Source organism: Gadus morhua, chromosome 11, assembly GCF_902167405.1.
Source record: "Gadus morhua chromosome 11, gadMor3.0, whole genome shotgun sequence".
NCBI classification, from domain to species: domain Eukaryota; kingdom Metazoa; phylum Chordata; class Actinopteri; order Gadiformes; family Gadidae; genus Gadus; species Gadus morhua.
Genome location: NC_044058.1, coordinates 27,597,895 through 27,622,040, shown reverse-complemented (window position 1 = coordinate 27,622,040; position 24,146 = coordinate 27,597,895). Strand labels below are relative to the sequence as shown.

At 48.0% G+C, this 24,146-nt stretch overlaps 2 protein-coding genes across 7 annotated transcripts; both read right to left on the bottom strand.

Annotated features, from left to right (window-relative positions):
* Positions 1–101: 101 nt before the first annotated feature.
* araf (A-Raf proto-oncogene, serine/threonine kinase) lies at positions 102–19,096 on the bottom strand. Of its 6 annotated transcripts, none has more exons than XM_030371293.1 (16): positions 18,990–19,096; positions 17,098–17,310; positions 15,563–15,666; positions 14,733–14,835; positions 14,160–14,314; positions 13,195–13,296; positions 12,124–12,268; positions 10,705–10,732; positions 10,482–10,612; positions 9,712–9,914; positions 9,201–9,377; positions 7,993–8,039; positions 7,301–7,419; positions 6,327–6,458; positions 5,510–5,644; positions 102–4,273 (listed from the first exon to the last, which is right to left on the bottom strand). In XM_030371293.1, exons 2-16 carry the CDS (start codon positions 17,206–17,208, stop codon positions 4,133–4,135), a joined length of 1,833 nt encoding a protein of 610 aa, XP_030227153.1. In that variant the 5' UTR covers positions 17,209–17,310; positions 18,990–19,096; the 3' UTR covers positions 102–4,132. The 6 variants fall into 6 exon arrangements, with proteins under 6 accessions (XP_030227153.1, XP_030227151.1, XP_030227152.1 ...); XM_030371291.1 differs by having other exon boundaries at positions 17,098–17,321; positions 18,990–19,075; XM_030371292.1 differs by lacking the exon at positions 18,990–19,096 and adding an exon at positions 18,206–18,963 and having other exon boundaries at positions 17,098–17,321.
* Positions 19,097–19,319: 223 nt separating this feature from the next.
* imp4 (IMP U3 small nucleolar ribonucleoprotein 4) lies at positions 19,320–24,102 on the bottom strand. The gene is made up of 9 exons (XM_030371319.1): positions 23,997–24,102; positions 23,695–23,803; positions 23,476–23,559; positions 23,288–23,397; positions 22,722–22,854; positions 21,223–21,377; positions 20,335–20,429; positions 20,134–20,207; positions 19,320–19,597 (listed from the first exon to the last, which is right to left on the bottom strand). The coding sequence occupies exons 1-9, from the start codon at positions 23,997–23,999 to the stop codon at positions 19,485–19,487; spliced, it is 876 nt and encodes a 291-aa protein (XP_030227179.1). The 5' UTR covers positions 24,000–24,102; the 3' UTR covers positions 19,320–19,484.
* Positions 24,103–24,146: the final 44 nt, after the last annotated feature.

Here is a 24,146-nt window from a genome sequence, read left to right as displayed (position 1 = left end):
CGGGGTTCCAGCACAGGTTCAAAACACATTGCTTAGTTAGAGAGACGAGGGAAAGGCAAAAGGATTTATGAAAAATAAGGAAGGAGAAACAACCACACTCATCTTTAGTATTCCACAGTTTTATTTAAAGAATCCTGCATCATCAATATTTTAAGACAAAAAAAACTAAAAAAATACTAAGATTTCCTTTACATTTAAAATAATTGTTCTTTTTTTTCTCTTGAAACCGTCACACAAAAAAATAGAAACAAGTACATTTTAATTAAAAAAGTAACTGTACAGAGCAGGATACACCATTTATTGCAAACTGAACACCCCTGAAACATCAGAAAACTATAGACAGTTAATTGCAATTCACCTAAAAGATATGCAGAAAGAACCCTATTCCAATATAACTCCTACTCTTGCCTCTCTGAAATAGACAGCCGTTGGGTTGCGAGTGAGATTCCCGCGCCGTGCAGGGCGTCCACGAGCAAACCGTGAACGTGATACTTTGTGCTGCGGTCCGTTTCAAAGAGGGGGGGGGGGGGGGGGGCGAGCTCGAGCATCGGATAGGGGCGTGGCCATCTTCTCAGGTGGACATTGTTTAAGTAACCGTAGCAACCTGTCCATCCCCTCTAGACAGGGTGTTAGAACGCTGTCGTCCTCTTAGGAGAGGGGGCGACATGCAGGCAATGCAACCAAAACTCAACCTATAGCGAGCCTCCACCATGGCGCTCTCAGCCAATGGCAGTCCCCCTCAGGGAAAATGAGAAAGCACTGATTAGGATAATTTCATGGGATATGTAGTCCATAAGCACCCCTAACCTGGGACTACAAATTTAAAACCAGGAACAATAAAAGCCTCGTCCTTCTGAAGAACCTCAGAGTGGGGTCAGTTTGTGAAGATCTGTGGTTCTCCAGTGCCCTCAGTCTATACACCGTACATCCTCACAAGTCCACCTTGGGTCTCCTTTTAAATTAGGTTAATCTCCGTTACTGTGTTTAATATATGGTAGATGGTGAGGGAGACACATAGTAAAACCGTATGAGCGACTATTAAAACCAGCGTCCCTACTGAGGTCCGACCCGTCCCTAGATGTTTCAAACGAGCCCTGTTCCCGGAGGAGCGGGGGTTCGAGCCAAGCAGGGCCGGACAGTACCGTGCCACAAAGAAACGGTTCCCCAAACATGGCTTTTACATTTTTGCAGAGCGCTCTCCCTCGAGTAAACATTGATCCACCTCAAGAGATCCATGATTGCAGATTGAAAATGTTTTGCACAGACATCAATAAATAACTGAAAGGTGGGGAGCCCGACCCCGGGAAACCTTCCACCCCGGACCAAGGACCCCCCCATGACTGGAATGAGTATAGCGGGCCGTGAGGGGCCCAGCCCCTCAGCCCGTATCCACCTCCTCTAGGGCTAAAAACACAAGGAGGGAAACCTCTAAGCTATGGTGAGTGAGCATTGCGTCTTCACAACATGGGAACATCATGGTCTCATCTTGGGGACATCGTGATGACATCATGGTGTCATCCTTGTCACATCGTGGTGACATCATGGTGTCATCCTTGTCACATCGTGGTGACATGTTGACATTGTGGTCACCTCATGTCGACATCTTGGTCTCATCTCAGTGACCTCTTGGCCACACAGTCCCTTCGCGCCCACAGTACGTACGATAAGGAACAGAAATCGCCGCCAGGTTCACAGAACACGCACACACAAGCAACCCTCCTAACCAACGCGTTACCAGCACACACACACACATTGGACCAGAGTTAAAGTGTTTTCACGGCAATTCGCTGTGACCTGAATGCATGGTTCCCTATGGTGGTTAGCAGCAGCAGCTGGACTACAGTGACGGGTGTCTTTCAGCCCCGGGCTCTGAGGTCTTCAAGCGGAGCTGGGGGAGGGAGTGTGTCCTCGAAGAACCACCAGAGACCCCTGATGCCATGTCGCAAGCTGGTGAAAGAAGGCCCTGCTGGCAGATCCATGGCGCTCGTTAAAATGAAACCCTCAACTGCCCCCCAGATCTGACTGATTTAAACCCTTAGTAGGAAAGTTAATATGGCTTATATTAGTTTATAACAGTCTGACGCCCCCCCCGCCCCAAATCAACAATCGTACAATGTCTCAACACAACCCAAAACAGGACGAGCAGTATTTGGTGGACTACCGATGGCGTCCGTGTTCACGTTAGTTTGGGGAAGTGGCGGCAAGGCACGGCGGTCCCTCCTGCCCCAGTCAGACGCCGAGACCTTCAGCGAAGCAGTGGAGAAGTGATAAGCGAGCCACCACACGCACAGAGACCACACGGTGGAAAGCCCCGTCGAACATCTCTCTGCATCGAGGGACTGGTTCAAAACCGTGGGTTTGTCTTCCGTGTGTCGCTAAGCCGGACAGAACGGGTGTGTTTCAACGTCTGGTTTAGAACAGGCGTCACACTCTAGTTGTGTCGTAGTCTTAAGGAACGAGTCATGTGGACACAACGGTTACTCCCAAACCCTCGATGAGCAGCGTACCCCTCAGAGGGAGAGGTCAGAGGTCAGCCACCACCCCCACTCCAGGGCTGCTGTGCTCCGACGCGTGTCCTGTGTCCTGCCACATCCTGAGGTTCGGTAAGGCCGCTTGTTGGAGACACTCGAGCTTAGACAGAAGAACGAGAGCCCCCGCAGAGCGCAGTCCGTATCGCGGGCCCGGGAGCGTGACCCTCAACGTGGGACCGCCTTTAACAGTGGGACGGGGTTCAAAGAAGAGGTTGGGTTTGATTCTCTGTGTAGAACTGGTGAAGCTGCTCAGACCCTAGTTTGACGTGCCTGAACTGCACGTGTGCTTTCGTTCTCAACGTGTTCCTTCCTGAAAACCATGCTTTACACAATATTGGAAGAAAGGTATCGAATGTACTAGTTTATTCAGAATGTATTAGTCCCTCAGACTAGGTTTCAAATGCATTAAATACTTTTTTATTAGATATAAAAGTAGCAATCCGTCTATATATTACTCTGCCTGTGTAAAATGTTCATCTGCGGTCAAAAGGAGGTAGCCAAAACGTTATTGCACATTTTTAAACCAACCGTTTAAAAAGGTTCAATATCTGCTCCTTATAATGATGTGTTATCAGGGTCATCCAGTTGAGAAAAAGGCCCTTTCCTGATAAAATCAATGAAAACTTAAAAAACTAAAAAGCAATAACTTTGACTGTGCAGAGGATGAAGACCATTTTGTGCTGAACCCACTCATTACCCAATCCCTCTACTCCTGTTCTGTGAAAGCATCCAAAAGGGTTGTTCCTAAACGTTGAAAGTGTTCAAAAGACTGCTCACTAACAGACTTCCCAGCAGGTACAGTATAACAGTGTGTGTGTGCATGTCTGTGTGTGGTCCCGCGGCAGTGCAGCGACTCTGGCCCTGGAGTCAGACGGTCCGGTTCCTAGGCATCCTGGTTTGGTTTTGTCCTCACTGGCCAATAGCAGCTACTAAACATGTTACCAAGACGGCGTCTAACTACGGGCGTCACCTGCGTTGCGTCGTGGCGACAGGACAATAAATACAAACAAGGGACCATTACTTTGAAAGAACATTTCTCAAGAGAGAAACCCAAGTTGGTCCCGGTTCAGAAAGCTCTGGAGAAGATGGAATTTAAAAAAGGTGGGGGAGAGAGTGGACCAGTACTAGTATTAAGTGGACCAGTACTGGTATTAAGGGGACCAGTACTGGTGTTACTGGAATGTGTGCGGGCTGAGCCCTCAGTGGAGTGCAGAGCTGGGCGGGAACGCGGTTCGATTCCTCCGACCGCGCGGGGGGGGGGGGGGGGGGGGGGGGGGGGGGGGGCTGCGGAGTGTGTATGTACGCCGACCGGGCCGGCGTCGGCGCTCGTGAAACCGGCGGCGGCGGCGAGCATCGCTGACTCGATCGGAGCGAGAAAAAAAAGAAAACGAACAAAACAAAAAAATACTCAAAACGAGAAGTTCAAAGCGACCACCCTCTTTCAGAGCGGGCCGAGTCAGGGGTCGGGGCGGGGGGGCGGTGTTGACGTGACGGAGGTGGTGGTGGTGGAGGAGGACAGGGTAATCACCATGTGCAGCGCTGCAGGGATGGGCTCCGGCCCTCTGCGGGTGGAGGAAGGGGGCGGGGCTGACCGGGAGGACTCAGAGCGGCATGAAGCGGGTGGTGTTGAAGAGCTCGGGGTTGAGGTCCTCCGCGTGCACCGCCCGGTGCAGCGAAGGCTCCGACGCGCTGCGCTCGATCTTGGGCAGCAGGTCCTGCACCTGCTCCATCGCCACCAGGATCTGGGGGAGGGCAACCAGGTCACTCATCGGATCTACGTCACTCAACCTATGTACAACACATTGATAGGACAACTACGTCACTCATCTGATCTGCGTCACTCATCGGATCTGCGTCACTCATCTGATCTACGTCACTCATCTGATCTACGTCACTCATCTGATGTACAACACATGGATAGAACCTGCTCTATCGCCACCAGGATCTGGAGAAGGTTAACTACGTCACTCACCGGACGTAATTCACATTTATAGAACGTTCACTACGTCACTCATCCGAAAGCATTCATAGAACCTGCTCCATGGCCGCCAGGATCCGGAGAACGTTAATGGAACACATTTATAGAACCTGGGGTCCAGCTGTCCTACTGGGTTCTAGCGGGACGTGTGGGGGGGGGGGGTGGCGCTGCCCAGAACCGTGGCCGGAAACCAGGAACCGTAGAGGCGGAGCTACGCCTTGTTCCCCGTTTGGTTGTGGAGATATTCGCCCAAAAACAAAAACTAATTTTGCGAGTGGATGGCGCTTCAGAAGGGGATTTAATAATTTAATTAAAGTATTTTTACAGTGGCCGGACCAGTGTTACATGCTTTCAGATCCCCGTCAACCTGAGGACTAGATAACCAACGTGACGCTAAAGGAAGGGGAACTCCCTGTTCACCCAGCTCTGAGCTCCTCTGCCTTAAGACCGAAGATGTTAAACTCAAGACTGATTTATGGAACTAGTTCTGGAGGACGAGACAGACTCTTGAGAGCATAATATGCATACCATAATTAATCTGGAGTCGAATCTGGGCGTCACCATAAACCAACCCTATGTCATGAAATACCACACTACTATCATTAAGAGCCATTACATAAAATAAACCTATTTTCTCAACATTGAATGAAAAGCAGACGGCAGTGATACTACAGTATTAAAGTGAACCGTTAACCAGGTAAGCGTTATGATTGGCATTAGAAGCCATGTCAGGCTGCTCGCTTCAGAACACAGTCCCGGACAAGTCTCGTCATGAGGGAACCAGGCTTTTCATTCAAAAGAATTCAGCATAGAGGTTAAGGGAGAGGGGATTAAGAGGAGAGAGAGAGAGAGCGAGAGCGAGAGCGAGAGCGAGAAAGAGGAAGAGGAAGAGAGAGAAAGAGAGAGAGACAGAGACAGAGACAGAGATAGAGAGGCAGACTGAAACAGAGAGAGAGAGGAAGAGAGAGAGGTCATTCATATGTTGAAGGTTCCCAGTCACCTGTGGGAACAGGGGCCTCTCGTCTCGTTTGAACTTCAGACAGTCGATAATGAGCCTCTTCATGGACTTGGGGGAGGTGGCGCCCAGCTTGCTGATGTCGGGCGACAGGTATCCCCGACCCACCATGAAGATTATCTGAGGATGGGGGGGGACAAGGGCGTGAGGAGGTGGGTCTTCAGCAGGAGGAGACCTGCTCTGGGGGCTGCGCCGCGGTCCTCAAGGTGTCCATGGGTTTGCATTGTGTAGATAAACATTAAACAGGTCATTACTTACAACCATTGTGTGCTTTTTATTCCCCCCCATTCAGAATTCTCACCTCTCCTAGACTCGATATCTCATAAAGCAATCGCTGCTTCTAAAGTCCATGAAATGCCCTGGCACTTAACGTACGCACTTGTTGCATGTTGTAACTCCTGGCACTGAAAAAGAAAATACTTAGCATGGAGATCCCTCTGGTGTCCCCTACGGTGCCGAGAGTGTGCCACTCAGTACACTGGAACCCCCCCCCCCCCGCATGCTCGGCTTTGCAGATCAAATATCAAAGCCGGGTTTTGAGTGTTTCCACTGTTTGACCCACTGTGTAGTTCCTTCTACTGCAAAGTGACAAAGTTAAACATGTGGTTTGTTTTTCCTGACACCCGACAGCGTCTATCCAGTGTGCTTTGGTCAGTGAGTAACGGCTGCAGATAGTAGGTTCTGTGTAGCTCCCCCGGTAGATGGAAGCCCGTAAACCCTTGGAGATCAGACGTGATCCGGGGCTGTACTGTACCGGGGAGACCCGGTGGACTGGAAGGGGGGGGGGGGGGGGGGGGGTCACCTGGTCTCGGTTGTTGATGTTGGAGTAAGGCAGGGTTCCAGACATCAGCTCAAACAGAACCACGCCGTAGCCGTAGACGTCGGACTGGAACGTGTACGGGTTGCTGTCCTGCATGCGGATCACCTCAGGAGCCTAGAGGCAAAGGTCACAGGTCAAAAGATCTTTGTAATAAGGTCAAAGGTTGATGTTTTTCTATGGCGGGCAGGGAAAGCAAATGGAAGTTTTTGAAATAAAGGTTAGGTTTGTTTGATAACGCTAGTCCCATGAAGCCTTTATAAAAAACACATTCGACTTGAAAGTGGGATGGAAAATCCCTATGTTGCTTAGTTTCAATAATTTGAGTTTGACTTTGGTTTCGTCAGGTTGTATTATCTAGCCACCCCATCTGTCAACTGGCGTTGACTAGTTCCCCTTTGTTAACCTCTGGCTTGGCGGGAAGCTGCCACAAGGACACCCTTATCAAGACCAGAATGACCAGAATGTCAACATTTCCCCTTTCATGATATATGGACAAATGCATTGCCGGCAGGGGGGTGAAACTGTTGACAGGCTTGGTGAATCTGTGTCCAGGGCTCGAAACTGAGGTGTGCACATGTTACAAAGTATTACTATTATGCGCTCTGATGCAGTTAGATGTCTCAGCTGTCCTAGACGCAATATCTCAACAAGGAATTGCCGAAGGAATTCAAATCCTTGAAAGGTCCGTGCACTTAATGTACGCACTTACGTTGTACGTCCATGCACTTTAAAACAGTACTTCACATTGTGTACCACCTTATCCTATCTATCTTTGTTGTATAAGGGGAATGGGTCAACCTAGCGATTGTTATTGCTTGGCCCTTGGTTCTATGAACATCCGTACAGTACCGACAGCGATCTAATGTTGTTCCTCTTTCTTCTGCCAAATGCGTTTATTGTAAGTGGCTTTGGATAAAAGCGTCGGCTGAGTGTCTATGTTAGGCCGGGGGCCGTACCATCCAGAGGATCGACCCGCTGGGCTGCTCCACCTGCATCGACCCGCTCCACCGAGACTTGACCGTGGCCAGGCCGAAGTCCCCGATCTTCACCGTCCAGCCCTCGTGGATGAAGATGTCTGGCGCCAGCGCTTAGGAAGTTGACCAGAGTAACGCCGGGGTACTCCTCTCAGAAGACGGAGATTCAGGAGAACCGAGTGGCACGGAAAATGTTTACTTTCTTCGGAGTTAGCAATACTAGAAATGATTCTGAGCAAATTGCATTTTTAAGCTACTATCTAACTAAGGTAGAAGCAGATTAAGAAGGCTTCATTCCCCGGTGGTGGGTGTCATTACAGCGGTGGTGGGTGTCATGACACCCACCACCGATGATGAGATGATGTGAGACATTGTTCCGATCAGAACAACGCCTCACCGCGCTTCATACTAAGAACAGTGGCGACTAGGTAGGCAGTGGGTTTAGGAACATTACTTCTGGTATATAGAGTGAGAAATAAGCCTGCTTTAGGAGGTTTACACAATGGTGTAAAGAAAACATGCATGCAGAAGGAGTGGTCGCAGAACAGACCGCTATCGTCTGCCAACATCACAAAGATGGAAGTGCTACTGGGATGGTTTTCCTCGCTCAATGCTCTCCTTGGCCAGTTTAGATCACACAAGGCCAAGTTCTTTGGGTCTTAGGGAAAGGATACTGTTTGATTTGAGGTCTCGGTGGATTATATTCTTCGCGTGGAGATAACTGAAAAAGGAAACAAAGAAAACATGAATTTGAAGTTGAAACACAAATATTGTCAACGATACACGGCACTTATTGCAAAAAGCTGCTGCTTATTGACTATTTGAAAATAAATAACTTAGAATTACTCAAATCCAGGCTGTTCCAGAACTGAGAACATCCACTTCTTTCAAGTATTTACTCGCAAGACCTGGAATTTTGCCCTTTCAAGGTCTCCAAGATCATCCTCATCAGATATCAATATCCAACAACTAAGTGGACACAGGCAAAGAGTGCCTTGCCCATGGGGTGTGTCCCTCTCTCTCCCCCACAACCCACCCCAACACACACTGGACAAAGTGCAAATGCATAATATTTCTTTATTGATATCTAGCTGCGTCTCTTCTTTTTATATGAAATTTAAATTGTGTGCAATAGTGCTTACTTTATTGACTTATGGGATTGACTTCTCCTGTTGGTCCATTTGTTGTTTGTCAGTTTTATGTCTATATTGTACAATATAGATATGTCAATGTCTATATTGTACTTGTACGGTCTGTATTGTACTGTCTGTTGACTGACTTTGTGAGCTACTGGATCCCTGGCTGTAAGTCAGGGATTCCCGCATAAAATGTGTTAGTTAAGGTGGTGCGGGTGGCTGTCTGACCGGGGGGGTCATGGTACATAACATGGTATTATGTACCATAGTATAGTTAGTATTATGGTATATATGCCTATTTTCATTCATTTTGAGCTGACAGACTGTTGCCATGCAGCCTGACCTTTACACAGAGATTGAATAAATTATTATTTTAGTTTTTTTGGACAACATAGTTAAAGCCCCAGGTGTGGTGGGATTAGCCGCTACAGGCCGTTTTGGAAATCTGCCCCTTATGACATCACAGGTGTGTGATGTGATGTGCTTGTCCACCTAGATGTGTGCTGGATAGATCAGTCTACCAGCCAACACAGTGGACTGCAGCAAACGTTGCTCATCTATCCGTCACACGTCCACCTGTGATGTCATGAGGGGCCGATTTCCAAAACGCCTTGTAGCGGCTAATCACACCACACCTGGTGGCATGCCATGGGACCTTTTAAGGCGGCAGCCGTGTGTGCTGCTTAGGCGGCCTCCTGAGCTGTGGAGGGCTGTGGGAAGGCCTGTAAGGAGACGGCGGGACTCACTCCATGCCCTGCGCCGTCTGCCGGGCCACGTCGATGCGGCGCATGGTGCCGAACTTGGTGTCGGTGACGTGCAGGTGGCGGTACAGGCTGCTGCCCTCGCACCACTGGGTGATGATGGCGAAGTTGGGCTTGGTCATGTAGCCCATGAAGAGCAGGATGTTGACGTGGCGGGTCTTCCTGTGTCCCCCGGGAGGAGGGGGGGAGGAGGAGGAGGGGGGGGGAGGAGGAAGAGGAGGAGGAGGAGGAGGAGGAGCAGCAACAGGAGGGGGGGAGGAGGAGGAGCAGGAAGGGAGGAGGAGGAGGAGGAGGAGAGGACATTGGTTAGGGGAATCCTGCCCACGGATGCCTGCAGGTAGACTATGGGCAATACTACCTGGAACCTCCCTGCTCTGTGTCCAAAACAACCAGGCTATCATGGCCTATGGTTACACCAAAAATAAATCAATCAAAAAAGGGTCTGTTGGTGAGGTTGAGGAGGGAGGGAGCGATCTCGCCCTCTCTCGGAGCTCACCTGAGGACCTGCATCTCGTTCTTGAAGGCCTGCAGCTGCTCTGGGGTGGGCTCCGTGACCTTGAGGATCTTGACGGCCACGTCGCCGTGCCACTTGCCCCGGAACACGGTCCCGAAGGAGCCGGAGCCGATCCTCTTCAGCATGGTCACCTCCCTGGAGTGCACCTCCCAGTAGTAGGTGGAGTCTCTGTACCCCCCGCGGTGCTGGGGACGAGGTACAAAACACTTGCAACCAAACTCTGCGGAACACCCTCCTCTTCCCCAACGCGTCACAGGAAGACTTTCTTTCGTTTGCAATACAGCCTATAAAAGATGATATTTACAAAACCTATAAACATCCATTTAGATCAGGGGTCACCAACCTTTTTGAACCTGAGAGCTACTTCATGGGTACCGAGTCATACGAAGGGCACCCAGTTCTATACACTCTTCTGAAATAACAAATTTCCTCAGTTTGCCTTTAGTTATACATTACTATTAATGATGAATGATACTCATCTATGTGAAGACAGGTTAATTAATTAAGTCATGTTAATGATTTCTCACAATAATTATCAACAATGACTTAAAAAAGTTGGGAAAGAGCTGTTCAAGAATGAGTAGTGCTGTTCTTAGAACAGGCCTGCGGGCGCCTCATGTGGTCCTTGGGGGCGCCATGGTGCGGGCACTGTGTTGGTGACCCCTGATTTAGATTAACCTTCAGCCACTCAGACCAGTTCTGAGTGGACCCCCCCGAGGTGAACCCCAGACCCCCCCCGAGCAGACACCCACCACTTTCTTCTGGCCGTCGGAGGAGGAGGGCTTGCGCTCCTTGTGTTCCGAGGGGGACTTGGGGGGCCTCCTGCCGGGAGAGCCCAGCGACGAGGGGGGGCTCGTGGAGGGTTTCGGCGAGGGCTCCGGGCCTGAGCGGCGGGAGACACAGAGGACAGTGAGTCTACGGCGAGGCCCCACCGGGCGGACACGGGGTTTGGTTCTGCGGACCTAAAGGCCTTACCTGATGTGTTGAAGGACTTCAGTGCTCCCTGAAAGAGAAGGCGGAACGACAACGTGAGTGATACGGACGGGTGACCCGGACGTCCCCCCCCCCCCCCACCCCGAGCTGGAGCTGGGTTTCCCCTCAGTGATGCATGGCAGTACTGCCGATGAATCAGAACTGACTGGATGGTTCACATTTCATATTTTATGCTGATCGGTTATCCTTCCTTTATATTTTCCGATATTTACATTAGATTCCGTATTCGATACTGCCGGTGATATCCATATCCCGGTGAACGTGATTGCACCGCTCTAATGCACACTAAGTGTTTATGAACCATTAGGCAGTCAGTTCCTAACCATACAGGACGTCTTTGAGGCCGTGAACATAAAATTTGTCCTCTGCTAAAGTGGATCATCAATTATGAATCGCTTAGGTCAGCCTTCTCCTGCAACCCCATATGCCTTATCAGGGGGGCCACACCCCACAGGGGGCAGGGTAACCTACCTCTATGATGCTGACCCTGCCCCAGGTTAGGGTCAGGGGTCATAGGTTAGAGTCAGGGTCACCTACCTCTATGATGCTGACCCTGCCCATGGTTAGAGTCAGGGGTCATAGGTTAGGGTCAGGGTAACCTACCTCTATTATGCTAGCCGGACAGGTAAGGGTCAGGGGTCATAGGTTAGGGTCAGGTCGACCTACCTCTATAATGCTAGCCCGACAGATTAGCGTCAGGGGTCAAGGTGACCTAAATATGATGCTAGCCCCAACAGGTAGGGTCCGGGGTCATAGGTTAGGGTCAGGGGTCAAGGTGACCTACCTCTATAATGCTAGCCTGACAGGTTAGGGTCAGGGGTCAAGGTGACCTAACGATGCTAGCCCCAACAGGTTAGGGTCAGGGGTCAAGGTGACCTAACGATGATGCTAGCCCCAACAGGTTAGGGTCAGGGGTCAAGGTGACCTAACGATGACGATAGCCCCAACAGGTTAGGGTCAGGGGTCAAGGTGACCTAACGAGGATGATAGCCCCAACAGGTTAGGGTCAGGGGTCAAGGTGACCTAACGATGATGCTAGCCCCAACAGGTTAGGGTCAGGGGTCAAGGTGACCTAACGATGATGCTAGCCCCAACAGGTTAGGGTCCGGGGACACAGGTTAGGGTCAGGGGTCAAGGTGACCTAACGATGATGCTAGCCCCAACAGGTTAGGGTCCGGGGACACAGGTTAGGGTCAGGGGTCAAGGTGACCTAACGATGATGCTAACCCCAACAGGTTAGGGTCAGGGGTCAAGGTGACCTAACGATGATGCTAGCCCCAACAGGTTAGGGTCCGGGGACACAGGTTAGGGTCAGGGGTCAAGGTGACCTAACGATAATGCTAGCCCCAACAGGTTAGGGTCCGGGGTCACAGGTTAGGGTCAGGGGTCAGGTCGACCTACCTCTATGATGCTGACCCCGGCGGGGCCCACGGTGCTGATAATATGGACGTTGGGCGTGGAGGTGGAGCGGTGGCGCTGGAGTGACTGTCCCTCGACCCCCGGCGTGGGGAAGGGGAAGGCCGAGGTGGGGGACAGCAGGTCCATCCTGGAGCACAGAGACAGGGGGCAGCCGTGAGCAGCCATGAGCGGGCTGATCCACCTCTGGGACACGGGACGGAGCCCTCAGCCCCACACGGAATAAACAGGACCGCCGTAACACGAATCACACAAATCAAACAGGAACAAAAACGAGGAAGCATGTATATCATAAAAAGATGCTCAGTAAACCGGATCTATACAAAACAGTTTGTAGTGGAAGAATTGACACGTAAAAAAATGTAAACATTGACAGTTGAGGTAGACATTGTTGACGGACGTTATTGACATCTATATTGATCGTCTATTCCACGCTATTGAACTATACATGGGTGACCACTAGGGCTGAACGATTTGGGGAAATAATCTAATTGCGATTTTTTTTTACCAATATTGCGATTGCGATTTAATGTGCGATTTTTATAATTTATTAAGTTCCTTATGTTGTGTATTATCCACTTAAAAAAAGAAATAAATCAATCTTTAGTATGACCAACACAACATTGGAAGCAATCAACATAAAAACTGCTCTTTCCTTTAGGCCAGGCCGATGTACTGAGACGAATTTATATTATAAACGTCTTTATTTAACTGTTGAATTAAGAGATTAAAATAAAATAAATCGTACTGATTTCCAGTCAGTAGCGGTAACAAATCACATTCTTTGTTTTTGTTGCAAATCGCAGCCTTTGCGATTTGCATACCGTATTCTATTTCATCGCGATTTTGAATTTGATTAATCGTTCAGCCCTAGTGACCACTATGCAGAAGTGTCTAGAGTGACTAAAGTGTGTCCAGTCTAGGCTACATTATCGGAACTACAGAGAGCTGACCGTTACACATGTGCGTCTACGGTGTGCATGTGGCTAACGCTAGTGTCCGATACAAGCGGGTAGACCCGAGCAGTCGTGGGTGGGCCGGGTGGGGAGGTCTTACCCAGCTGGGTCTGGGGTTAAGGCTAGGTCGCCCTGTGATATGGAGCTATCTGGCAGTATGGATATCTGTGGGTATTCGTCTGAACAGGCATTAGTCGGAAACCTGCACACGGACAGATGAGAACACACACAACACAGAGATCAGAACAAAACAGTCGGATCGGGGAGGGACTGACGATGAGGTGAGGGGGCTGTGGAGCAAAGGCTGCTCACATTTCAGACGGTCAACCAGAGAGGTCCTTGCATGTTTTCCTGTGCAAAAGCAAAACCGTATTCCTTCCCTAATGTGCAGCAGATGCAGTGTTAGTCGCACTGTGTATCTGCTTATTGGAAAGTGATCAAAGTGTGTGGCGTTAAAATTATACCGCAATTCTTTTGGATTAACCTTCCAATAAAACAAGTGAAAACATGAAAGAATGAAATCCTAAAAAATGGATCAACGAAGCGGTTTCCTCATCCTAAACCCCTTAGTCATTCGGTGTATAGAGTATCTGGTGTGGCTGTCCTACGGGCTCCTGAACAAACAAACCCAGAGCGCGTCGTATGGTAAGCTAGATGCCTCCAATGGTGTCACTAGGGCTGACCAGGTGAGCCCATATATTATTTATTGAGCAAGGAAGAAAATACATGGTACTGTACCACAGTGGGTGGGGTTTAATGTATTTTCCTATGGTCAATTTTAATCAACTAAGCTCCGTTCTGTTCGGCCACGTTCATTAAGAGATCAACGGTGGACACTGTAGTCCAACTCCAATCACAGAAAATATCTAATCTTGTATCGCAACATTTACAGAATCACAATACATATCGTATCGGCATTTCAAAGACTGCGGTGATATGGTGCGGTCCCTGTCGTCTCCCTGGTGAGCCCTGGTGAGCCCTGGTGAGCCCTGGTGGGCACTGGTGGGCACTGGTGAGCCCTGGTGAACATTGGTGAGCCCTGGTGAGCACGCCCCGGCGTCCTACCTCTTGGTGATGGTGTCCATGTCCAGGCACACCGTGGGCACCTTGCTGCTGCAGTGCTGGTGGAACTTGTAGCCACAGGTCTGGCACCTGAAGCCGTTGAAGAGGAACTTGTGGCAGAAGTCACAGTAGGCCAACTTGAAGAAGGTCTTGCGGACCTGGAGTGTTTGAGGTGAGAAAGAGCACGAAAGGCATTTAGGATGGAGCTTAGAAAACAAACAAGAACGCTTGTCAAGATGGACTCACGCCTCACAACAACGACACCATGTTCTCATCTGGTTTGGGATTTTATCATTCAGTTGCCACTCAAAGCTCTTCACAACATTGCCGGGCATCCACACATTCACACAGCGACGACGGAGTCAACCCTGAAAGGCGACGGCCAGTTCGTCGGGAGCCTCGACACTCAGCTAGGAGGAGGCGGGGATCGAACCGGCAACCTTCCGGGTACCGGCCAAGCCGCTCTACCTCCTGAGCCACCGGCCTCCCCAGGTGACACACGTCAAAGGGCTGTGGCTTGCTGCCGCCGTTTGGCCACTGAGGGGGGTGTTCCCGGGGTTAACGGGGGCTACTTACGAAGTTGTGCATGGTGAGGGGCACGTCGTCAAGCACCTCCACAAGCAGCTCCTCTCCGACCAGGGGAGTGATGTCCGTGTCCCACTCCGTCAGCCTCTTCCGCCTGGCAGACAGAGCACAGAGGGCCGTGAGACACTGCTCCTACGTGCTCTTATGGTTTCACACTACAACGTGCTTCAAGAGGAAACAATTCCCTTGAACATCCAACAGTTGACCGCTTCATTAGGATGCATTCCAAGCTGTTCTATAAGTGTGCGTTCAACCCATGTCCGTGCAATTTCTATCAAATAAATAATAGAACACTATAATAAATTATAATACTGGATGGTACCTAAATCAATCGAAATTAAATGTTTTTAAATTTGTTCTAATTGAGATACCAGATATCTCAATAAGAAATATAGGCAAAATTGTATCATTAACAAGAAATACACCAAAATAAGATGAATAGACAAACACACACACACACACACACACACACACACACAACACAAGAAGTTGAAGAGAATTCACAGACAGTAAAAAATATGCAAGCAGTAATTAATATTACTTTAAACACAAAAACACTGGACTTTCATTTTTATTGGAACATAATTAATACGCGTGTCTTGACGGTGCGTGTGTGCGCGCGCGTGTAGTTTTAATGCGACCCATGTCTCATATCTAGTCCATCCTATCATGCTCCTGATCTCCGCCACGGCCCCATTCCAACGCCCGGCCCCTCACGTCGGCGGCCCGCAGCCGGGCCTGACAGTAGGCGATGTGGAATGCGGCCCTGAGATGACTGCGCAGTGGGTGAGGACCGTGCCGAGGGTGATGCGATCTCTTACCCTTCCAGGAGGCGGAACACAGCGCAGCAGTCCTGCGTCAGACCCCTCATCCTCAGGGCTTTGTCCAGGCTGTCGTACACCGTCTGACCGGGCCGGACGGTGACCTACAGCGGGGGGGGGAAAGGGCGTCAACGAGGCCGTCCTCCAGGGGACGGTGAGAGCCGCGTGGACGCGCACAACGCTAGACTGTTCAGTGGGCTCCCTCGTCTCGCTCTTGTCGGCGATTTAAAAAGGCTTTGCTCCCGATTTGTCTATGTTGTTTTGTAACCGGTTGATGTACTAACATCGATTTCAGAAACTGTTTTAATGGTGTCGGCTACTGATACAACCGAGACTGAAAGAAATGAATATTACGACATTCATTTCGAACAAAAAAAACTGAGAATAAACCCCATCAAAAGAAGAAAAACAAGTTCCTGTGTCTGGAGATATTATAGCTTAAGGACCTGGGCCATGTTGCACCGAGGAATCCAACGCATAACAAGAGCTGGAAGCAACAGGCCCCAGCTGTTGGCACATGGCACCGACTGTGCAATCGCTTACTCATTACCAGGCTGTGAAATATAACAGGCCTGATGAAGGCAATAACACTTACAAATGAGTGTTGTGCCGGAGAAAATTAACCCATTCACAGGGGCAATCATTCTAGATGAGCCATCACAGAGTCAAAAAGCAGAGCCGACCGTACTAGGCGGGAGGACGGGGTAGCTGCAGCTAGGTGGAGCCGGGTCAGTTCCCCTACTTGCTCATGAATGACTTGCGTCCTTGGATAAGAGCATCCGCTGAACAGGGTGGTGCCCAGCGAGATTGTCTTTAAGGGTTACTGGGTTCATAAAGCACTGTACTCTGTCTGCCTGTAGGCATCCAAGAGCAAGCTATCCAACCTGCAACGCCACAACATAAATCTAGTAGATACAAATCGTTTCAGGTTGCTTTGAGTTAAAGCTATGCAAAACGGTATAAAGTAACTATTACTTAACCGTTAAAAGGCTGCATTTGCACCTCAGTCCTTGGAAAATGTTAAGTAAGTATAACTTGACCAGTAAAAGGCTGAATTGTGTTTGCATCTCACCACCTTCCTCTGGTTGTGGGGAAAGGGATGTCAAGTAACTAGTACCTAAACAGTTAAAATCGGTATTTGCCTAGTCCAAGTCCTCTGGTGGAGGGAAATGTCAATTTTAAGTAGCTAGTAATTAACCAGTAAAACGCTGTATTTGCCTCCGAGTCCTCTGGTTGCGGCGAAAGTGATTTTAAGTAACTAGTACTTAAGCGTTAAAATTGGAACATTTTCTTTTTTACCATTTTGTGTATTTTTTTAAGGCGAAACTTGAAAGCTCTGTTTTAAAAGAAAAAATCTGACATGCTGAGAAAATACATCATGTTTTCAAACTCAAAAATAATTGTTCAAGGATTTCAATATTGACCCCAATAATCATGATTATGATTTTTCCCATAATCAAGCAGCCCTACCCACTCCACCGGTTGAGGAGAAAGGTATTTTAAGTAGCTAGCGCTGAACCAGTGAAACAGCTCACCACAGTCCTCTGTTTGTTGGGCAGGAAGACCCTGATGGTGCCCCCACCTCGCGGAGCATCCTCTGGACTGGTTTCCCCCGAGGAGGAGCACGAGGAGGAGGTGGAGGACATGGTGCTTGGCGGGGAGGAGCGGGGGACACTGTGACTCGTCAACCTCCAGGGGGCTTCATGCACTTGGGATCCGGGATCGAGAGAGGAGGATTCACCTGGAACCTAACAACATGCTACCGTTACGCGTGACGACTGAACTGTAACCCAACTGTAAAGGGCTGCCCTAGACAAACACGTGTGGACAGCGTCTAATCCTGGATAGCTGTTGTATATGAGGAATGGGTTAAATAAACTAGCGATTGTAACTATGAACATCCTTATTGTATAGACATTGAAAAATTGGTGTTTCTCTTTCTTCTGAAAAATGCATTTATTGTAAGTCGCTTTGGATAAAAGCCCCTACTAAATGCAATAAATGGAAATGGAGATGACAGAAAGGCCTACTTGGTGTTGTGTGTACACCTGCATAACTTCTCCCATCCATTCTTCTCAAAATACGGCACTTTCGTTAAAGTCACTTTAGTGACTGCAATCAAGCATTACATTTACTATACTAACCGTCATTGTTATACTATACACCACAAATATATCACTTTAATAACTAACTAACTAACAAACAAAGCACGAAATAACAAGCACTAAACTCAAGTTCTTTATATGGCCTCTCTTTTTTTTACCTTAATGGTACATGTACAAATGTAAACAAATGCTCGACATCTTTGCACATGTATGATACGCCACACGTCGAAAATGTATAATCCATGTGCAATGTATGACCGAGCCATGTTCAACTCGATAGTCGCAGCGGATTGAGCTGAAGTCAGCCAAACCTCATGGGTAGGGTACACATCAGGAAAACACGGCTGTCAGTGCATCTCTAGCGTACATTAAAAAATGACAGGAAGGCGGTCAGCCGTTTGACACTTGATGATGCCGCAGCATCCCAATAAAAACACATTAAACAAACACTGAAACATTTTCTGACTCCAATCAAAACCATCGCGTCTAGACCCGTACAGTGGACCAAATAAAACGCTGTATTTAAACTCACACACACCTCAGAACTTCAGGGTGAAAAACACAGACGATGTCAATGGTTAAAAAGTCATTAAAAAGTGATTCAAAAAGTTCAAAAAGGCCCCTCACACAAAAGCACTTCAGGGAGGGCAGGACAGAGCTACAGCAAATTAATAAGTCTGCCTTCAATCAGAACGACGATAACAGTGTAGCTTAGCATCGGGGGTTCTGATCTGACATGTCGTAATGATGGGAGGCTTTAGGAAGGAGCGCTCCCTACTGCGGTCGTCTCCCCACTCCGCCGCCCGGTCTCCCCGAGAGTCAACCGTGGTAGGCAGCGCTCCTTCATAAAGCCCCGATGTTGACTGATCCTGACGTCTGACGCGCCACCCCGCTCCGCACGGGACCGGGATTAGCACGTAGCCATGCTAAGCTAAACTAAGTTAACGCTAGTGGGCTAACCACAGTAGCTTAAGATCGGATGCTAAGCTAAGCGAGGCTAACGCTGACGGGCAAACCGCAGTAGCATAACCTCGGATGCTAAGCTAAGCGAGGCTAACGCTAACGGGCTAACCGCGGTAGCTCAAGCTCGGCGATGCACGCCAGTGCTAGCGAGCTAACGCGACTAATGACTGTGGTGGTGGCGGACCGACCCGCGTCGGCTTTGTCAACTTATTTCCATGACTTAGTCGGAGCGGATGCGAATAACGTGCAGTTCGTCCGGGTAAATTAAGAGTTTGCCGTTTCTGTGGTTGTTTCGTCGCAAGATGAAACCCCCGAAAACGAAGTGTTTTATCCGGTTTGAGTGGAGCTGAAACTCTTACCTGGGGCAGCCATCTTGAAAGCTCTCAATCTCAAAATCGGATCTCGTCGAGAATTTCTGGGAAAACGGAAAACCTCCGCGATGCCGCCTCCTGATTGGACGGCCCCTCGACGCCACGCCCAGAGTCACCACAACCAGATACAAGGTGCGCGAGCGGTGGAGTTTATTTTATTATAGTGAGTATTTCAACTTTGATGCTACACTTTGCAATCTTGAATCTGTTTACATCTTGAAACATATAACGCACTTCCATTTTCAACCCCTCTTAAACATTCAATCAAAGTACTCTTAATTCCTTTCACTCAAAATTGTACATAAATGAAACAATTAATAGATATTACAAATATTTTAATCACATAAATGGATCAGATACAAATGAAATGCAAAGATACAGTAAAAATGCATACCCTTGCCTTATTCACAACACATAGCAAAACATAATGACCACATAATCATCATCATCTGAAATGATGAAGTGGGGGTGGGGGCATAGATCCTACTCCACACTGAGGAACTTCCTCTTCCTGGCTGTGTTGGTGTATGCATGGTGGCGCCATTCGATGTCTGCAGCGCTCTCGTTCTCCAGGGTGCCTAGCTTGATCATGTACACTGGAGAAGACACGCAGAGTTAGAATAAAAAACCAGAACCTCTGCACCCTAGAGCCACATAGAATAGATGAATACAGGATTAAAGAGGATGTAGTTCGACCTAGTAAGTCACGTGGCTATCAGACACCGCTCCAGTTAGAAAATCTGCCTTTTCCTGTGGTTTAGTGACATCACAAGTGGGCGTGTCCACCTAGATGTACACTGGATGGATCAGGCAACCAGCCTACGTAGTGGACTGTTTAAAAAAATGTTGCCCATCTATCCATCATACATCTAGGTGGACACACTTGTGACGTCACTAAAAAACACAGGAAAGTGCAGATTTTCAAACGGCTTGTTGTAATGGCTAATCACGCTCACACCTGGTGGCATAACATAACCCCTTTAAACATTCTGTAAGACAATTACCATGGAGATGCAACTCAAACTAAACCACTGGAGATGACTGCCTTCAGTCCAGCTTATTCAGGGAGTTGAAGTGCTCCCTCTAGCATCTACTCTTTGAGGGATCATGGTTTCAACAGGGTCATACTTACATTTCATCTCAAACCTGGGTCCTACTTCTGTCAGGGCAACGTTCTTGTGGTCCGTTTTCTTATAGGTGTGATGTCTGCAAATACACAAAACACATTTTAGATCCTTAACATCATCCCCAGACAACCATGGAATATAATGCCAGATTTAATATTTATAATTAAATATTTATAATGCCCTAATCAATGTGTTTTCATGTTGACCTGAAGGAAATGAAGTCCTCCTGGTTGGAGAAGGTAATCACGCGTTTGCTGTCCTCTTTGGGCACTGGAAACAGATACTTTAGGATGTTGGACACCTGTAGGGACAATAAGGCTTCATTTAAACATGCTTACAGTTTTTCTCGATTGTAAAAGCTCTTGGAATCCCAGCTCTTGGAAGCTGGGATTGTGAGTTTAGCCCATTTGAGTTCATTGGACAGACAAATATGCATTGTATCAAATTCTGATACAATTGTGTCAATGCAATATTGATATGACATATATTCACAGTTTTGTACTACAATATTGCAACAGTCTTTATACTATCTGTAAGTGTTTTGAATTGATCACACCAGTGTTTAATTGATGCTCTAAGAGATATTAATTTAATAGCAAATTCTTCTCTGATTTGAGAAGAATTTGTGTAGTTTTGACAAAATGATTAACTCTTCTCAGGTTTGTGTGTAGAGTTTTGAGAATTTGTGCATTAGTTTCCGAAAACGTGTTTAAACAATTGAGAAAAACTGTAAACATCTGTTAACAGCACATAGATGCGGTTCCTAGTGTCCATTGCTCGACAAGAAGTCAAAGTTTGTTTTTTTTGAGCGAGTATCCATTGCTGTATCCTCACGGGAATTGTTTTAGAGAATCTTCAAATACGTCAGACGTTCACATATCCCACCATGCACATGTATTCCATCAACACGGCTGCATGGCCAGATAAAAAAAACAATTGGTTGCGAAGCGGTTGCGATTAGTCAGATCGTCAACGGTCAATGTGTACTTCATGGTGCTGCTGCTGGGCTCAGCCTGAGGGATTGGACCTCATCTGGAGGAGCATTAGGAACAGGAACTGAAACGCAGCCCGAGGGAAGGGACCCAGGCACTCACCCTTCTGCCCAGGCGGGAGGTGAAGTTGTCGAAGATGAGGTGGGGGAAGGCCTCGGACATGGTGCCTATGTCGGGGACGTCATGCCTCATCACCACGTTGTACAGTGTGAAGTAGGCGGTGGGCCCGAACGGCAGGTGGCACACCATCAGGCCATCTGGAAACATACGAGACGGAAACCACTCGTTCACACACTGCGGAATCATGCAGCATTTGGCAAGCTTTGGTGTCTAGCCCGTTCCAGCAAACGCCTTCGCTCTGATTGTGTTGGAAGGGTGTTGATCGCGAGATATGGTAGCTGTGTTCACAACCTGAAGACGTGTGAAGATCACATATCAAGAAGTACATTATGCACAGACATGAGAGCTCCTACATTATATTTTATTAACAAGCAAAATGACAGTCTTCTGTAATATTTTGATTATAATACATCTAGGTTATAATACATCCTATCTCCACAGTTCACTCAATATATGCCAATGCTAATGCATAGCTTTGTTGTATACGGGGAAGGGGTTAACCTAGCAATTGTTAGTGCTTGGCACTTCCATGAACATCCTTACCGTACCGACTAGGGGTGTGAACGGTTACACAACCCTTTTTTTTTTATTGAACCGCAGTCGCACTATAGGGGATTATTTGTTCATTAACACGGCGGATGCGCGAGCAGAATGATCGCAAAAAGAAAATTTGTTTGACCGGTTGCCATGGTTATCTCCGTGCGGTTAATTCACAGTTGCGGTGTTAATTAGGATGTTGTCAGCTTACTGTTACATTAAACTGCATTAAACTCAGAAAAGGCGGTTATATGCTATAGACCCTAGAGTATCTGTGGTATAAAGGCTGGGATGAATTTCCAATTATAAATATGTAAACTTTATGTTGAAAGTATGGACCGTCACGATTCCCATTGAAACAATGGCGCAGTGGTTAGGCCTAAAAAAAAAAAAAGTTTGGTTCCTGTTGGTTGTCAGTTGAGGTCATGGGTAGGTAGGGAATTTATTTTATTTTTTTATTTTATTTTTTCCAGCGGCAGCGAATGATAGGTAGGTTGTTTTCATTTAAAAACGAGAAAATTCGCTCATCCTTGTTCAGAATGAAGAGGTGCTGTACCAGAACGTAATTATAGTTTGCATCAAAAGAAAAAAAAAAAAAAAATTATTATTATTTTTTTTTTTTATAAAGCTCATAAAATAATTTGGGTCGCACATAAATTCACAGGGTCGGTCGGAAACCGGAACCAAACAAAAATTTTTTTTAGGCCTTACTTATTTTTTTACGGTTTTCGTTTACTTATTTTTCCTAAACGGTTATGATTTACTAACCGGTTACACGTGTTCCCCATGCACACCCCTAGTACCGACGGCGATATATTGTAGTTTCTCCATCTTCTTACCAATGTACTTATTGTAGGTGGCTTTGAATAAAAGCGTCTGCTAAACGTGCTGTGTATTTGGGTGTCTTCCCCGTGACTGGGCCAGGATTGGGCATTGTGCTGTACCTGGCTGTCCTCTGGTCTCGTGGATGACCACCAGGTCGGTGACGTTGTTGGCCCTGCAGGCCTTCACTAGGGACCCCACCTCGTGGTTTCCTCTGTTCATCCTCTGGGCGCCCGGGAAGATAAGCTTCACCTCCTGAGGAACACATGTCATCACACCACTGGACCTACTCAAGTCATTTAGCAGCATTTACAATTAGGGCATTTGGCAGACGCTTTTATCCAAAGCGACTTACATCGGTTAATACACACATTGACGGCAGAGTCAACCATACAAGGCGACAGCCAGCTCGTCAGGAGCAGTTAGGGTTAAGTGTCTTGCTCAGGGACACATCGACACTGGGAGGAGCTGGGGATTGAACTAGCAACCTTTCGGTTACAAGAAAATGGCTCTACCTCCCGAGCTAAGCCGACCCACCCAGCAGCATCGACGCTTCACTTTCTAGTCCTTTAAAGAGACACTCTGCGTGGCATGTTGTTTCCCCAGGCGTGCGTGTCTGACCCTCGTCCCGTTTAGACAGATTTCCAGCCGGCTTGGCTAACATCTCATCACCCATCCAAACGCTGACCTTAGCGAACATCTTGAGGCGGGAGCTGGGATCTCTTGACGTGGTGATCATGATCTTAGGGTCCTCCACGCCCGCCCACTTGTACTCATCGTCCATGTGAGAGGTGGCTCCTGTAGCCGGCACAGTCGTCAGATGAGGAAATACACTGCGTTTGATTAATATCGTCACGAGTCAATGAAGACACTGACCTTCTGCGCCTTCGTCGTCATATTCCAGGAGTTTCTGTAACTGCAGGGCATCCTTTCGCACTTCAGTTGGGAGGAGACGATTCTCTGAAAGGAAACAAAACAAGAGAAAAGGAAATCATGAATCGATCACTCTCGTTACCTGCAACCAACGACTTCAGCATTGAAAGATGAAGACACCGCATGGACTACTGTGAAAGGTTCAGCTCGAACATATCTCACCTTCGAGAGCAGCCTTCAGCTTCTCCTTCTTGTCCTCGATGGTCCTCTCCCGGTCCTCCTGGGCCTTCCTGTACAGGTACTCCCGCCTCAGTCGAACCTCTCGACGGAGCTAAACACAAACACACACAACCAGGTCAGTTCAACCACCAGACCCAAAGGAAAAACACACAAATATATCACAGTTCTGATCCTAATTCATGCGGTCAACAATATGATTAAGGTCAGATGAGTATTTGATATCGTCTTCGATTTCCATGGTTTCTATACACGGTATATTGGTGCATTTATAGAACTGTACGAACCATTATTATGTTGTCTGGTGGCAGTCTCTCACATGTACTACTGACGACTACGACGCAACAACGTGTGTCCTCATTGGTCGGCCGGTCGACCAATGAGGCCGGTCGATACTGCTTCACTCGATTGGTTCGTACTTCAAAATAAAAGTTAAT

Excerpts from the sequence above, each read along its gene's own strand:
- araf (XM_030371293.1), bottom strand. The coding sequence starts at position 17,208 with ATGTCCTCCACCTCCTCCTCGTGCTCCTCCTCGGGGGAAACCAGTCCA. Across the intron at positions 9,915-10,481 it reads CCGACGGCCAGAAGAAAGTG|CACCGCGGGGGGTACAGAGA; the intron begins GTGGGTGTCTGC and ends CCTCGTCCCCAG. Across the intron at positions 4,274-5,509 it reads AGAGGCCCCTGTTCCCACAG|ATCCTGGTGGCGATGGAGCA; the intron begins GTGACTGGGAAC and ends GCCCTCCCCCAG.
- imp4 (XM_030371319.1), bottom strand. Across the intron at positions 22,855-23,287 it reads GCCTCAAGATGTTCGCTAAG|GAGGTGAAGCTTATCTTCCC; the intron begins GTCAGCGTTTGG and ends TGTGTTCCTCAG. Across the intron at positions 20,208-20,334 it reads GAGGACTTCATTTCCTTCAG|ACATCACACCTATAAGAAAA; the intron begins GTCAACATGAAA and ends GTGTATTTGCAG.